This window comes from Clarias gariepinus, chromosome 17, assembly GCF_024256425.1.
Source record: "Clarias gariepinus isolate MV-2021 ecotype Netherlands chromosome 17, CGAR_prim_01v2, whole genome shotgun sequence".
Classification (NCBI taxonomy): Eukaryota; Metazoa; Chordata; class Actinopteri; order Siluriformes; family Clariidae; genus Clarias; species Clarias gariepinus.
In genome coordinates, this window is record NC_071116.1 from 26794804 (window position 1) to 26811413 (window position 16610).

The following is a 16610-nucleotide window of genomic DNA, read 5'->3' on the forward strand; positions in this document are numbered from 1 at the left end:
GGAAGTCTTAGCAACATTGGCTTTGTTATGAGGTTAACAATCTCATGCGGACTGTCTCTCAAACTATTGGTCGTTTAAATCAAACCTTGACTTTTTTATTGTGCAGCATAACAAAACATGGTTATGAGAGTTAAAAACTTAAATATTTTTTAATTTCTCTATATAATCCCCCAATACACTAATGCACTTATCCCAGTGTTTCACAAGTGCTTGGACACCATCAAGGTAGAACGATTTCTCAGTGCCGGAGTCATGATTGGACTGCATGATTCACGTCTGAAACCCCTGCCTCCCAGGAACTCCTTTAACTGCCCAAACATGTGTGGATGGCTTTGAGTGAGGTCAGGACTGCACAGCGGATGTTGCAATAACTTCCATCCGAGTCCACATGTGCAAGTGTACAAGTGGTGTTGGTGAATGATTGTGTGTACAGTTCCCACAGACAGATGCGTCTCTTTTTTTTCCCTCAAGTTGGCGATAAGTTATCTGTCGATTTTGAAGGATCAGCGTTTCGACGCTGAATATTCATGGGAACGACAGCAGCGGGCTCCGAGCCACCACAGATGGGATCGTTGGCCACGAACGTTCCGCCTTCTTTAAAACGTCTTTAAAACGTGACTGATGTGACGTGACGATCCCTTTTTGCCATCTGAGAACATGCATACTCTTTCATCTATAAAACCCAGTCTCAATCTTTAAATGGCAGAGCATGATTATCCGCTAGCCTTGGTGTTCCTGCACAGGTCTCTCATAGAGTAATCCGGGAAACCATAAAAATCTGTCTATTTGTTCACAAGCATGTATGCATTCAACAGAAAGGGCTTTTCATTAGGTAAAGGAGACATTTGGGACAGTTACACATTCCATCCCAATTAGCGTCCGATCCTTGGCTCGACCCCCTTCGCTGTTTACAGAAGCCTCATTGTTTGCACCCGGGGAGCAAAAAGAATCCGACGTGTTGTGAAACTTGTGTGTTGAGTCGATCTCTATGAGCGAAATGTCTGTCCACCTCTCACTACTCTATGTTCGAACAACGCTGGCCTTTCAGTGTCACTGACAAATGATGTCTTTAGAAAGATGCAAAACATAAAGAAACATGAGATTAGTAGATGTTAAGAATTTAAATCATCAGATGTTCCATTTAAGCAGAGACTTAATGTTCTTTACAGAATCTCACAACAAACCCCTTGTTGTAGAGCTTATTTGCCCTGTTTAAGGTCAACCTCCATGAAGATCAAGGACAAAACACTGGCGTCGCTTAAAGTTTAACATGGCTGAGACGTGTATATAAAACGGGAGCGGCCATTTTGGACATTTCTTTCTTTAGGTAATGTCTGAGAAGCTACATGATTGTAAAGCCCTACTGTAGGCTTCGCTTTGGGTTGACCATCCAACTGACTCCAGCTCACCATAGGGTGGGACACACCTACTTAAGTTTAGTCGTTTATTCTCTACATTCTAGAACATACCTGGAGATTTGAAAACTACTGAAATAAGACATGGAATTAGGTGAATAAGGAACTTCAACAGTGAAGATCAGCCGTTCTTTCAAGAACAGTATTGTCAAGTGCATTTGAAAAACCCATCAAGCACCATGATGAAAGATTCAAGATTCAAAGAACTTTATTATCCCAGAGGGAAATTGCTTATTCTTGGTTACAGTTGCTCACTGTTGAAGAAAGAAAAGTAATAAATATTGCACACTAAACTTTAGAATACTTTAAACGAAGAAAAGCGTTAAAGACCAAAACGTTACCTCTGCTGCAGAGGAGAAGGTTATTTAGAGTCACCAGCCTCAGAAATCTATTTTTCCTGGATAAGATTGAGACAAAATGTCAAACTAACATCTTTGGAGGCATTATAGAGCGCTCTACATCACCTTTAGATATACATTTAATGAAAATAATCTTTATAACAATGCATTCCTTTTTCATAAATGGTTTATAGTGAAAGATATCGTTGTTGTTTTTTTAAACTAAAATTAAGCTAAATCAAATTATGCAATGCAGGGAAAAATACATTACCATAAACATGAAGTACAAAACTCACTTATTTGGCAAATCTATTAAATATAACAAAGTATAAAGTATAAATACATTAAAATAAACGCAACAAATATGAAGACAAATCAGGACTTTTGTGCAGAATAACAGAACACACTTACGAGAGTAAAAATTCGCTTTATTTCTCTATATAATCCCCTCCTACACTAATGCACTCATCCCAGCGTTTCACTAGTGCTTGGACACCATCAAGGTAGAAAGATTTCTTAGAAACACTGGCCTCTCAGGAACTCCCTTAACGGCCCAAACATGTCTTGGAGCGACAGGAATGACCGCAGTGGGCTCCGAGCCGGCTCGGCCAGGACGTACAGCGTTCTTTAAAATGTCTGCACCGTTCACAATTTTTTTTCCTGCTAAAAGTTTGATCACCGTAATGCGTTTCTGTAAACGTCAATCAGTCTAATCACAAGTCCCAGTTTGACTTGAACGTCCTTCTGTACATTCATGTTTCTTTTTATGCTAATCAATAATGTTGTGTAATTTCCAATCATTTTCATTTGTTACAGGATCGGATCAATGTTGGTATTTTTTTTAGATATCAAATCCCCTTACTTTTAATAAATAATTACGTATTTTTAAGATAAAATGTTTAGATAGATTTTCTTCCTCTGTTGTCGGACTGATGCTGATCCTGGCTGGGGAATTGGTCTCAACTCTATCATTTTTTCAAGGGTTTACTGTTTTGTGTTTCATTATTAATGCCATTAATGTCTTGCAGGTTACATGCGACGTCTATAGGACGCTGATACTTTAAAAGGCATGATGATCCAGAAATGGCAGAGCAGAACATTGCATAACTCTCGCGGGTGGTTTAATATCTGATCATGTAAACAAAGTTTGTCCTCTCTATTCAGGATCCACAAGACTTGCGATGTTACAGACTGTGTAATGCCTTCAGAATAGGAGAGTTGATTTACTGCCAGTGCTTTCCTGCTGCATCAAATGACTAAAACTACCTGGTTTCATCTGGCCTTTAACATCTTCCGCAATATTAGAAGACTCGCCAGAGATGGTCTGAGTCACAGGAAATGGACATAGCCAGTTTAACACTGCCGAGGTATATTGGTGAACGCGGTTCCACCCACCTTCTGTTATTTCCCCTATCATAAAGGAGACCTGGTGTGCACTGATATACAACCGAAACCTCTCCGAGGGGAAAGAGGATGGCTGTTTACAGTGACGATAAGAAAAAATAAATGAATTAAAATGCCAGGCAGGGTTGAGCCGCTCTGGCTGGCGTGAGGCCTTGTGACTATCACAAGCAGTGATGAAATAGGAACAACAAAAACAGGCAGAGGGGAAATTATTCTCTCTCTTACACAGACATGCTTGTCTTACTATCCATGTGAGGACCGCAGTAGCCATGCTTCCTTCGATGTCAATCACTGATGCCTTACTTCCCTATTCCATGAACAGTATTGTTTATATCGTAGCACTATGAACTACAGTACGAACAGCAACAGGATCCATAAACAGTCTCTAGACAACTCACAGTCATCTCGTTACTAATTCTTTTCACCTCTTCATCATCAGAAACATACAGTAGCTATTAGTGATATTGATCTGATAGTTCCACTCTTGCTGGAATGAATATACTTTTCCTGCATTCAATGCCTAACCGGTAGAGAAAAACTTTCTCTTACCCAGTCTTTACTTTGGATTTTTTATATCAGAAAGGTGCACTGATTGGCTCGCATTTCATGCACGTGAGGCCTGAACTCGTGCAACCACGTACTCACGACGCAGTAGGCGGGATTTGTCTGGAATATATGGGAAGTGTAAACATAGACAGTAATACCATTAAGCGCTTCCCAGCAGGTGTGATTATTTCGTGCCTCTCTGAAAAGTTACGACCTGCTTAAATGCAATGAGGACGTAAACGCACGTTTGTGTCAGATCAGCATCCGAGGTACATAAGTCAGCATTGCGTAAGCCATTGTCACCAAAAACGATCATTATACAGTGAATAATACTGTACATGAGTCAGCAACAGTAAAGTCATCAGTCAGTAGTGAAGTCAAGACAGTAATGCAGTGAAAAATTCGACCCTACGAGAGTCAATAATTGTCTGAAAGCAACCACTGCTGGCTTACAGTATTATCACACTGATTAAACATAGAAACGCTCTAGATCTTGACGTTATTCCTGGTCCTGGATGTTTTATTCTTCATCTCAGAAGAATCCAGTTTATGACCAGTTGCTTGGTCCTAAATGTGCAGTCCTAAATTTACCCCTAGGTTCAGATCAGCTTGCTTTATGGCCGAGTGTACTCCCCGTCTGTGCAGCTGACTCCCAGACTCAGCATTTTCTTCAAGAGCAGACGAGAGCCTGGCACACAAATAGGCTTCAACAATCACGAATCTGCCTCTGTGAAACATCTTTTCAGAGTAGGATCCTAATCACTGAGCAGGCCACTGACTCTGGCAATTAGGGGCAAATGCAAGAGAATAAGCATCTGTCATTATTGATCTAAAAGAAAATGCAATCACACCCATTCGCTGTGGTTATTTCATGCACATTTGACTTGAGTGCTCATTAGAAGAGTGATAGTTGGCTTAGGTGCAGTCCAAACCCTGGCAGGATCTCTCTCTCTCTCTCTCTCTCTCTCTCTCTGACAGACTTCCAAAGGTTCATGCACCATATAAAAATGAATGCACTCTTTAAACCTTATGTGCGCTTCAAACTGACAGATGGTTTTAGAAATTAGGCAGCAGCAGCTCCATGGGAAACCTGGTTCACAATAATAAAATACATAATTGTGTGTGTGTGTGTGTGTGTTTCGGACAGTATTGCAATAATCCGTCAAAGCCATTTCAAGGACCCTGTCCTATGTCCTATGACAATTTAAAGCTATAGATAATATTGTATTTTACTGTATATAGTATGTAAGTGTGCGGTCTGCGATGTAGACGCTGTTCCACACTATTAAAAAGGACCTTCTGCTGCCATCTAGTGAACTTTGTTTCAAGGTCACTGTCACATAAAGGTATGAAACTGAGTTCATTAGCTTCATCGACCGTATCTGCTGTAACCTTAGGCCTGTTTGTACAGATCCAATTATTGTTAGTCTTCTATAATTAATAGACAAGTGCTAAATTAATTATTAATATATTTTAAAGTCTAAGTAATTAATTGAGGATTAAGTGATACTAAATGTAAGTACACTCCTGTTTTATGCTAAAATCCACTACATGACGTTTTATTTTTAATATAGTTTTTAAATAAATGTTACTTTTTATTCTATTTTATATTATTATTATTATTATTATTATTATTATACATTTATTTTAATAACCATAATCATTTTGTTTGCGTTTGTTGAATATTAGGTTAAGTATTGGGAAGTATTGTGTATATTTGCAGCGTGTGTAAAGATTGGGGTGTTTAAATATTTGATGTATTTACAGACATTTGAGAATGTTTGTGTAGATTGTTGTGTATATTTGTGCTAATGGATTTTTTAAGGTGTTTGTGGATGCTTGGTGTCTTTTTGAGTGGTGTATTTGTGCAGGTGTGTGGGTGTTGTATTGGAGCGTGTTTAGTGTTTTTTTTTTTTTTTTGGTGTTTGTGTGGTTTTGACGCTCTGGCCCCTGGGGACAAATTCTCAATGCACAATGCCGTAAATGTCAAAAAAGACAAACGACATGCACTCGGTCGAGCAGCGCACCTGCTTCGCCTTTTTCAGTTGACTGGCTCCTCCACTGTAAAGACTCTAGCTTCGTCTTAGGACCGTACCCATACACTGAAAGTTTATAACCGGGAATGTCCTCGACATTAAGGGCGGGTCATTCACAGCACTCTGACGAGTTCTTGGCAGACTTAGACGCGATGTTCCTTCTGTTCCTGTGCCAGCAGCCTGGGGACGAACTCAGCAGCCACACGATGCATGTTCTAATCACACGTGAGCATGGACTAGATGGTTCCAACGGCAGCAATGTTATGGATTGTTCTCTGACGATCATCAGAGAACAGAATAACAGAATAGCACCAGTTGCACAGCTCCCGATGTACACATGACAATGTCTTTTGGCACACTGACTTATGAAGGGCCCTGTGACTGTGCCTGCAGCCTTGTGCTGCCATCTGCTGGCCTGTTACAAAACTAGTTGTTGTACCACAACATAAAACTAACAGGATAATGTATTTATTTATTTTTAAATTTTTTTTAAGATAATCTATATTAGAGTTAATGTCCACATAATGCTTTCATTTATTTTAATACATTTGTATACATAATAATTTGGCAAATTATAGCCAAAAATGCATATTATTAGAAGGACTGTGTGTTTTAGTGTTGTATTTTTCTGGGGAAAAACATTTTGGATACTGTGGAATATTATTTTTATTTGAGTTTTTGTAACGCTAAGCCTTGTGTCTGGAGAAGACCAAAAGGCCCTTCAGCGATCCAGTGTCGTCCTGGCAACCACCAGAGAGCCTGCCCTACGAGATCTCGCGATAGTTCAGAACTGTTGAGGTTTGTATTTTAAAACGTAAACCTCAGTTATTTGTTTTTTACACTACAGTCACATTGATATTCACACCGCAAAACACCACCACCACCACCACAACAACAACAACAAGCAATTCATTTATTAAGTCTGCATTTTCTAAAGTATCGCGGGATTTCATGTTCAGTCACGTGACTTCTCCCACACCGCCGTTATCGGGGAAGGACGAGTCACGTGATTTCTCAGGCGGAGTTGTTACCATGGAGATTTGGGTTGACTGATGATGCACAGAGCGGATCAGCGACAGGACGGCTTTATTATTGAAACGTAACCGCGTTAAAAGAGTAAGTAACGCCACGAAATTACCGCCAGGATCGGTGAGTAGAGAGCGCCGTGTCGCTGGGAAATGGATGATGTGTTAAAGATTTATTGCGTGAAAACGGGCGCAGAGCTGCTGATTCATCTTAGTGTCTGTTGGATGGCAGGGGTTCACAAACTTTTACACACAGGGGCAGAACTACTTTATACCTGCTGGAAATATTTATAGAACTGCTTTAAAAATGTCTATTAGGTACAAGTTTTAAAAAAAAGATTAGCTTGTATAAAAGCACTGAGCGTTGATTGATTGATAATGTATTGTGCAAAAGTCTTGACACCCCTTATTTCTTATCAGCGCATTCTGCTCAAGGCTACTGTCTCCCCAGTCACTCACTACATCAGTTCATCTGTGACTACGGTGCGAGCGAAATGCCCTGATGGTGATTTCTGGGGCGATTTGGGTGAACCTGGTGCTGAGGATCATAAACAGAAGCGTTTTGATGTCTGCAAACAAAATACCCCAAGGAAGATGAAAGTTTCTTAAGGAGAATCATTACAAGTGATGAGACACGGATTCATGCTTACAGTTTTCTGGGATTCTCAAGGGCCAGTATTGGACCATTATCAGGAAAAAGGTTGAACAATCAACAGTGTTCGTTACAGTGAGACGCTTATAGAAGAGCTGAAAACTAAACTTCAGATTAAACGCAGAGGACTGATATCCAAGTACACTGTGACACTTCTGCTCAGACTGTCAACAAAACATTAGTTCTGAGGTGTTAAAGCATCTTCCCTATAGTCCTGATCTCGCTCCATCTGACTTTCACCTGTTTGATTCCCTGTAAGCAGCCCTACGGGGACGAAGATTCACTTTTGATGAAGAAGTGAAGAGAGCAGATCATGTGTGGCCTTTTAGCTCAGCCGTAAACATTCTCATCGAGGGAATACAAAAGCTTGCTGACAGATGAAAGTGTATTAAAAAGCAAGGAGATTATGTTGAAAAAATTTTTTTATTTGTCTTTCCTAAACGTTAATTAAAATAAATTGTACAGCCAGAGTGCAGATATTTTTGACTGTCTTTTGTATAGTAAATTAATGATTGAATAAAACAAATAGGAACAAATGTTTTACTGCAACAGGCTGCAAAGTGCCTAAAGATACAATTTAAAAAAATTGGTAATTGATCATTTTATAACCTCAGCAGCGACCTCATTTCCCGTCTTGTCAGTTCCAACCACTCAGCATTCAGCATCAGCAGTAAACTAATCACAGGCCTGATCATCCATCATCATCTGCACCTGTTTCTCACTGGTTCTTTTATGCTTAAATGATTCATAGATCACTGTGTGGCCTAACCGGTACAGGGACTAGACTGAAAATAATGAGAGACAGAAAATCTGGAAAACCTGGACAACTATTCCTCAAGATTACATAAAAAAAATACAAGAATTGACAACCTTTTGAAGCTAAATGTGATGAAATGTGATAAGACATTTGCTAAGTACTCTATATGATTTAAAACAGGCTGGAAAAAAGAGATATGTTTTGAATTCTTTTATTTTTTTTAAGCTGGCATTGGTTACAGAATGATTTTACGATTTCTTTGAAGAGACGTCCAGAGGATAAGGGCTGCGATACAGAAGGCTCTATCACCCCAGGTGTGATGTTTCTGCAGGACAGGAAGAAGCTTCAAATCATCTCAAATGCAATAAATCTTTTAAAATGATGAGAGCAATGTCTTCACTCAGACTTTAATCCATAACCAACGAGTCTTCATGGCTCCTTCCATCATAAACACCTGAATGCCTATCAGTTCACGCATTCCAGGTGCCAGAGTCGGGTTTCGTCTCCTAGCAAACAGCTGAGAAGGCAAAGAAACACACTGTGCTGTGCTGAACTAACATTTCCACTGTTGCAGTGTGATTACAGTCAACCACAACATGCCATAAAGCAACACTGTGTAATGGACAGGATGATCGATGCGTTATCGCTGCTTATCGCTGCTGTACTGCATCTGTAATAAACGTGTCCCGTGTTTCCCCCGCAGGTGAGACTCGAGTCTGCTGTGAGAGAGCAGAATGCAGTTCGCTCCTCCTGTTAGCAGGAACAGGATCATATCCACGTTTCCCAAGGTGAAGCATCAGAGACGGATTCACCAGCACAGAATCTTAGCACTAATATGTTTTGGAATCATAATTAGGGGGTGTTGGTGGGGGGGCACTGTATTCTCACACCTCGAGGGTTGAGGGTTTGATTCCCGCCTCGGGTCTGTGTACATGCAGTTTGCCTGTTCTCCCCGCGCTTGGTGGGTTTTCTCCAGGTACCCTGGTTTCATCCCGCCGATCAAACACATGAATTAGATTAGATTAATTGCTGTTCCCAAATTGCCCCGCGATGGATTGGCACCCTGTTCAGGATGTAAACCCGCCCCCCTCGACCCTGTACAGGATATGGAAGAGGATTAAATTAAAGATTAGTTTCGTCATGGCGCAGATCAGGTTGTGTTTTGTTATTGTGAAAACTGATTAGTGCTTCTGCAATCTGATGGGTAAATGAAATATTTATGGATTCAGAAAAAAAAGTTAATTAATCTGATGTTTAAGTAAAAATAAATAAGCAGTTTAAATTCCAGCGTGTAATCCGTATCTTATCGACAGTTATACAATACATACGATATACGGTTTCTTTCTTGTAAACACGAAACACGCGTTACAATTTTCACAAAAGATTAGTTTTTTTGTATTAAGTAAAGATTCTTTATTAATATCACTTATTTGTTGTTAAAAAATTTGTTCACATTTACAAATTAACATTGAATATAATATAAAAATATGTGCGTTCATGCATTTTGCTCTCTAAACTGAATGATTAACTGACTAAATATCTATTATAATTGTGTGTGTTTGTGTGTGTGTGTGTGTGTGTGTGTGTTTGTGGCAGTGTTACAACCCACAAGCATGTCTGCAGATAAAGAAAGACTGGAGCCCTAAAGCTAAACTGGCTTTTAAAGACCGGGTCTCCAGGCAGCAGGGGTGAGAGCCGCCTCTTGTCATTATGTTGATTGATGTTTGTTTTAGCGAGTGTGGCGGCAGACACGCGCATCACTTCCTGTGTCACGCCAAGACAAACCACCCCACTGTTATTTTTACGCAGAGAACTCTGCAGTCTGGTCAGAATCTTAGAGTGTTACGTCCATACAGTATGTACAAAGAACGTTCAAGTCAAACCGGGACTCAAGTAAAAACTCTCCTTATTTCTCTATATAATCACCAGAAATGTTATTAGCTCAAGTCCTGGCTTGACTTGAACGCCCCTCATATTAGTGTTAAACGTATATGTGTGTATATGGGGATGGTGCAGTCGTTCCTGGGCACGGTACAAATCAATTGTGCCTAATGTAAAAAACGCTCAGACTTTTTTTTTTTTTACGTGTGTTTTATTTATTAATATATAAATAACACTGACTTTTATTACTGAGCAGCATTAATAATAATAATCAGCTGTCTTTTTCTAAAATCATTCTTTTGTCTTTTTCCATTGCACACAAGAACGGATTTTTTAAAAATTAATATATACTCAAGGTATTGATTTAACTGTAGACTGTAGTTTCAGTTTTGACATCAGAGTGAGTGTTTGGATAAAAACAAACGAACTGAAAATACTCAAACTCATTTAAAGGGCATCTGTGGTTTAAATAAACTCTTAATCTTTCATTTCCTGTGTAACTTTTTCAGTCTGGACCGACTAAAGATGTCGAAAGTTGTCGTGGTTGGAGACCTGAACGTAGGAAAGACCTGCTTAATTAACAGGTATGTGAACATAAAAAAGAAATCTGATGAGAAATCAGAGAAAGCTTATGAGACAGTGTTTTCTGGATTATAATCCGAGACGGTCTTGCACTCCAGGTTCTGTAAAGATGCTTTCGATCGCGACTACAAGGCCACCATCGGGGTCGACTTTGAAATCGAGAGGTTTGAACTGTCCGGGCTTCCGTTCTCCCTTCAGATGTGAGTGCTGCTTCTTCATCACCTGGAGAGCGATGCTGTATGTTTATACTGCTCATGTAGAACTGGATCCAATTAGTGATGGGTTGTTCATGAACGATTCATTCTTTTTAAACAAGTCTTTAACGTGACTCAGAAGAACGAGTCGTCACAGAGAGTGATTCCTTCATTATCTACTGCAAGCGCAAAGCATCGCAAAACCCCTGTAGGTTATGTACAGGAAACAGAAATTAGTAGTTACCTTTGAGTCTTTTGGTCCAAATCGTTCGTTCTTTTGTCATGTGACTCCCACAGACGTTATGCAGTGCAATAGAATCAAAAGAACGAACGACTCAGACTAGAAGACTCATGAGAAGAACCGCTCAGTTCTGTTTCTTGTGTATATAGACGTGTTGGGGGTCTGTTTATTGTTAATGTAACATTTTATTCAAAAGAACAAAATAAACTAAATGATGTTCATTTTTATAAACGAGATTCAAAGAACCGAGTCACTAAAATGACTCAAACTTCCCATCACTAGATCCAGTTTAGATCCTTGTGTATTGACTAAATTCCTGAAGTTTAGACACATCTTTAAAATGAAAGAAAAAAATAAATATATAAATGAAAAAAGTGGAGAATGACAATTTCTTTTTATGGATTATAATTTTTATAATCGGGTTAGTTGAAAGGGTTAAAATTGTTCCCAATTAGGTTTTTTTGCATTTATTTTTTTCGCTTCATTACCATCGAATGAAAGATTTTGAGCTGAATGATTTGATAATAAAATGCATTCGGTAAAATTTAAGGTTGTGTAAAAACATTTAACATTAAACAGAGAGTCTGTTATTATCTACTAGGATTTTAAGGGAAATCACATTAAATGTGTGCCTTTAAATAGTTAAAGTGGTCAGATCTTTCAGTTTAGCACATGATCAGGAAGTGCTAGAGATGGAGGAAAGATCGGTTCACTTATGAAACGCGATTCTTTTGTCTGCTGATTCATGTATTGAGTCCAAGATGTTTTATTACATTTACAATAGAGATGCACCAGTCGATCAGCCAGTGATTGATGATCAGCCTTGAACCTATTCTGTACCGAGAGCATAGAGTGATTCGCTCTAAACTCGTCTTGTCAAAAGCTTAATCGTCTGCCTGCAATAGAAGTTCCGTGTGCCTGCATGCTCACAACTGCTCAACACGCGCTCGACACTTGAGGCGGTAAAACTTTGTCGCTTCTTTATAATCCTACAGGTGGTTCACTGTAAACTATTCACACACCGGCATCCCGTGTGGTAGGAGTGAATTATTTACTACATTTGTTTAGAAATAACAATTAAGGCGGAGGACAGAGATACGCGCTGCTCAGTAACGATGTAGCTTTTTGTTTCATTTAATTTGCTGTATTGTTTAAATCCTGTGCTTGTTTTTGAAGAAAACTAATGCTATAAGGAACGCGCTACAATTAATTGGTCATGTTTAATTCAGTTGTAAAGCTGTTACGTATAAAAGTTAGGGAATAAAAGGTTCAAGGCTCTAAAATAATAACAAAATTAGAAAACAAAAACTGGGATATTTATAAAATCGTAATACTTACAAAATTGCAATATTAATAGAATTAGCATCCATCAATCATATTGTATCAGGTGGTGACTTTTATATTGTCTGATATTGTTATAACAAGAAGGGATCAAACTCGACAGATAACTAAAGGACTTAATAATTTTTTTATCAAATGCATATTTTCTTTAGTCTAGATCTGTTCCAGTCATAAGTCATATCCGCGTCATTCCCTTCTTTTCGCTCCGACTTGTTTAGCTGAATAAACACAGTGGTGTAAATACTTTCTTCACCTTGTAGCTGGGACACCGCAGGCCAGGAGAAGTTTAAATGCATTGCTGCAGCGTATTACCGAGGAGCTCAGGGTACCATCCTCATCACTCACACACACACACACACACACACACACACACACACACACACACACACATCTGATACACAGTCGCCACCTCGACATAACCGACATCAGTTCTGTGTGTGTTTTGTTCACAGTGATCGTCACGGTGTTCGACATGACGGACATTAAGACGCTGGAAAACACCAAGTAAGTCGTATATTTTTGTGACTGGTTCAGATTTGTCCTCCATTGGCGCACCAGTCGTACGCATACTTGTACAAACGCCCCAGAGTCACATGACTCTATCGTGGAGTGCAGACAACACAAAATGTCAGCGAGCTGGAGGTTTTAATGATGAAAGAGAAGCCGACTGTAAACCGAGCTGCAGGGAAACATCTCCAGGACAAACTTCAGCGTCGTCTTCTCACTCAAGGCACCTGGTGAAACTTACTGGTGAAAATGTCGTCTGGTCTGCCATTGAGTAATGCCCATTTGTGCCAGGGTTTATGCCACTAATGTAAAGGTTTTGTGCCATATTTACTAGCGTTTTGCCAGTTTTGGAGACTTTGTGCCAGTGGTTGAGTCCTTATGCCAGTCTTCAAGGCTTTGTGCCATTATTAGGGGCTTTGTACCAGTGTTGGAGCTTCTATGCAAGTTTTAATGGCCTGGTTTTAAGGCTACAGTATATACCAACTTCAGTGGCTTTGGGCCAGTTTGAAATCCTTTGTGCCATCATCAGGGGGCTTTGTGCTAGTTTTAAAGGCCTTTTACAATTTTCAGTGGCTCTGTGCCAGTTTCGAAGATTTTGAGCCAGTTTTTTAAGGATTTGTGCCATCTCCAGGGTTTTTTTGTGCCAGTGTTGGGTCTTTTGCCAGTTTTAAAGGCTTTGTGCCACCCTTAAGGAGATTTGTGCCAGTTTTACAAGGTTTGTTCGATCTTCAGGGGATTTGTTATAGATTTTGAAAAAAAAAAACGTTTTGAATATTTCTAGATAATTTCTACAATTTAGAAATGCTTTCTGTGATTTGTAGAGGTTTCATGCCAGCTTTGTAGTCTTTCTTCAAGGTTTAAGGACTTTCTGTTATTTTTATTAATAAATTTTGTTATTTGCCTGTTTATAGACAAGATTTTGTTCAGGTTTTAGACATTTTCATACCAGTTCTTGTGCCATTTGTGGAGGTTTCCTGCAAGTTTTTGGTGGATTCGTGTCATTTTTTGAGGTTTTCTGCTAAAAGCTTTCCAGCCTGCATGCCAGTTATGAAGGTTTACTGCCAGTTTTAGAAGCTTTGTAGTATTTTTAGATGCTTTGTGCCCTTTTTAGGGGCTTTTTCTATTTTTAAAGCGCTTGTGCCAGTTTGTAGGGCCTTTGTGCCAATTGGGGATTTTTCCCTGTGTTCGGACAATCGTACCAATAATTTTAATAGTTTGTGAGAAACTCCATCATATTTTGAACAAGTACTTGTCGAATCGCTTTACTGGCTGCCGGTAAACGTCGCTGAGAGCGTGATGATGTCATAAAACATGGAACGAACTCCTCGTCCCTGCAGTTAGAAAAAAAACAATCAGTATGTAAGTGTGTGAGAATGTAAGAATGTGCAAGTGTGTCTTTGTGTCTCTAAAGTGTAAAGTTCTCTCGCAGGCAGTGGCTGGTGGACGCTCTGAGTGAAAATGAGCCAAATTCCTGCTTTATTTTCTTGATTGGAACCAAAAGAGATCTGCTGGTGAGAATTTATTTTCTCTTTATCATTTTTTATTCATTTAGATTCATAATAATAATAATAATAATAATAATAATAATAAGAAACTCAAATACTTGAGGAAAAGTTAAGCTGATGTTCTTTACCGGCACATCATAAAGTTATTGTCTCTTTAATAAAACATTAATTAAGCAGCAACATATCACTTACATTACTGCAGTTGTAATAAACAATATATTATAATTATCATTTTAAATATGTTGAGAAATCATGCAGTCTGAGCTGCTTCCATTAGTGTGTTTGTTCATTAGTCTCCAGAGGAATGTCAGAGGACCGAGAGAGATGCGGTAAAAATGGCAACGGAGATGAACGCTGAGTTCTGGTCTGTTTCATCCAAAACAGGTAAAATGACGCTGAACTCACAAGACATCTAAAGTAAATGTGTGGAATGCAGACACAAGATAAAGTGTGTGTGTGTGTGTGTGTGTGTGTGTGTGTGTGTGTGCTACAGGAGAGAACGTGCAGCAGTTCTTTTTCCGTGTTGCTGCTCTAGCTTTCGAAGACTCCGTCCTGAAGGACACTGAGCTCGGCTACAGCACGGGACGCATCGGAGACGGAGACGTTCTCAGTAAGATGATGTTTTTGTTACTTTATATGCTATATGTTTTTGTTTTGTTTTGGGTTTTAGTTTCTTAGTTTGTTTTGTTTTTATTTTGTTTTATTGTTTTATTTGTTAAGTCTGTTGTTTTATCTTGTTGTAAATGAAAACAATAATACTGCTGTTTGTTTTGTTTTTGTTTGCTAGTTTTTATGTTGCTGTTTTATTTGATTGTTAGTTGATGCTTTGTTTACTTTACTTTTACTTTTTTGTTTAATCTAGTTTTACTTTGGTTTGTTTTTGTTTTGTCTTAGTGTTGTTTAAAAAGGCTTTTATGTTTGCCTTGTTTTATTTGTTTCTTTTTTTGTTTTTGTTTAATAGTTTTTGTTTTGTTTGTCTTGTTTGTTTTTGGTGTTTTATGTGATTTTCTTTTGTTAAGTCCATTTTTTTTTTGGTTTCACTTTAAGTGTAGTTTTTGATTATTGTTTTTAAAAAAATTATTTGTAATATTTTTTGTAAGTGATTCCAAAATTCTAATTTATAAAAATTTTTAACATATGCTCTCGTCTCCTCCGAGTGACGCAGTAATAAAGTGCTCACCCTATCATCCGGGAATCGCTGGTTTGATTCCCGGGTGATGCTGTAACCTCTCGCAGCCGGAGGATAAGAGAGAGCTGATTGGCCGAGCTCTCTCAGAGGCGAGGGTTAAGAGGTACTTAGTGCTCCCACATTAATCACGGCTCTACAGCCAATCAGGGGCTTTAAGCTCATACAAGGGAAAGAAGCAGATAGCGCTGTCCTCTGACTGTGTTACGGCGTCAGTTTGAAAAGATGCGGTCGGCTGGCGTCCATGTGGTCGGAGGACACACGTGATAGGCCCTTCCGACTAAGTGGTAGTCGTAGCTTAATGTGGAAGCCCTCTAGTGATGGGGAGGAATTGGACTCGACTAACCCTAACCCAGAATGGAATGGAAGATAATAATGTCATTTCATGTCATGTCGTCATGTTCACATTTTTTTCAGACAATAATAATAACATGCCCCAGAATGGGATGGAAAATCATTTTTGTGCCTTTTTGCAGAAGTAGATGAAACCCAAGCAGATGCTGAGCAGGGAAAATCGAGGAAGAGCTGCTGCTGATCTGGTCGTAACATTCTGCATCGGAAAGGGAAGAAACAGCGCAGTCGAGTGATCCTCACCAGCACCTGCTCTGAGTGAAAGGACTTTTACTATTCGAGCTCCATCACGGTGTTTATACTCTCAGTATTGTGCTGCTTTACCCACTGCCTTATAGATATAAAGTAAAAACGTAGATGGTTTGGAGCAGAGGAGTGTAAACCTGACTGCCTGTTTAACAGAACAGAAATGTTATTCAGTATTTAATTGTGATCCATCGCTGGAACCGAGCACCTGTGTGAAAGCTTGCATATTAAAATCACAGTTATTAACATGAATTTGCATTATTTTATTATTTTTACCAATCCTTTTTTTACAACATTAAATAAAATGCTGTTACTCTTTCAGTGTATGATTTTCTCATTTATTTTAAATATGTTTATTATAAATGAGGTGTTAAACATTGTAACATTAAAAACACTGTACACA

The 16610-nt window shown here is 39.0% G+C and overlaps 1 protein-coding gene across 2 annotated transcripts; it reads left to right on the top strand.

The window, feature by feature from the left end:
* Positions 1-6760: 6760 nt before the first annotated feature.
* On the top strand, positions 6761-16533 carry rab36 (RAB36, member RAS oncogene family). 2 transcript variants are annotated; one of them, XM_053475766.1, is made up of 11 exons: positions 6761-6855; positions 8877-8961; positions 9770-9861; positions 10564-10638; positions 10735-10836; positions 12673-12737; positions 12865-12916; positions 14349-14430; positions 14718-14808; positions 14918-15034; positions 16087-16533. In XM_053475766.1, the coding sequence occupies exons 2-11, from the start codon at positions 8908-8910 to the stop codon at positions 16143-16145; spliced, it is 789 nt and encodes a 262-aa protein (XP_053331741.1). In that variant the 5' UTR covers positions 6761-6855; positions 8877-8907; the 3' UTR covers positions 16146-16533. The 2 variants fall into 2 exon arrangements, with proteins under 2 accessions (XP_053331741.1, XP_053331740.1); XM_053475765.1 differs by having other exon boundaries at positions 6778-6888.
* Positions 16534-16610: the final 77 nt, after the last annotated feature.

Bases quoted from the DNA above. Each gene is read 5' to 3' on its own strand.
- rab36 (XM_053475766.1), top strand. From the start codon at position 8,908: ATGCAGTTCGCTCCTCCTGTTAGCAGGAACAGGATCATATCCACGTTT. The intron at 10,639-10,734 runs GTATGTGAACAT...CTTGCACTCCAG, and splicing joins AAGACCTGCTTAATTAACAG to GTTCTGTAAAGATGCTTTCG. The intron at 14,431-14,717 runs GTGAGAATTTAT...TTTGTTCATTAG, and splicing joins GAACCAAAAGAGATCTGCTG to TCTCCAGAGGAATGTCAGAG.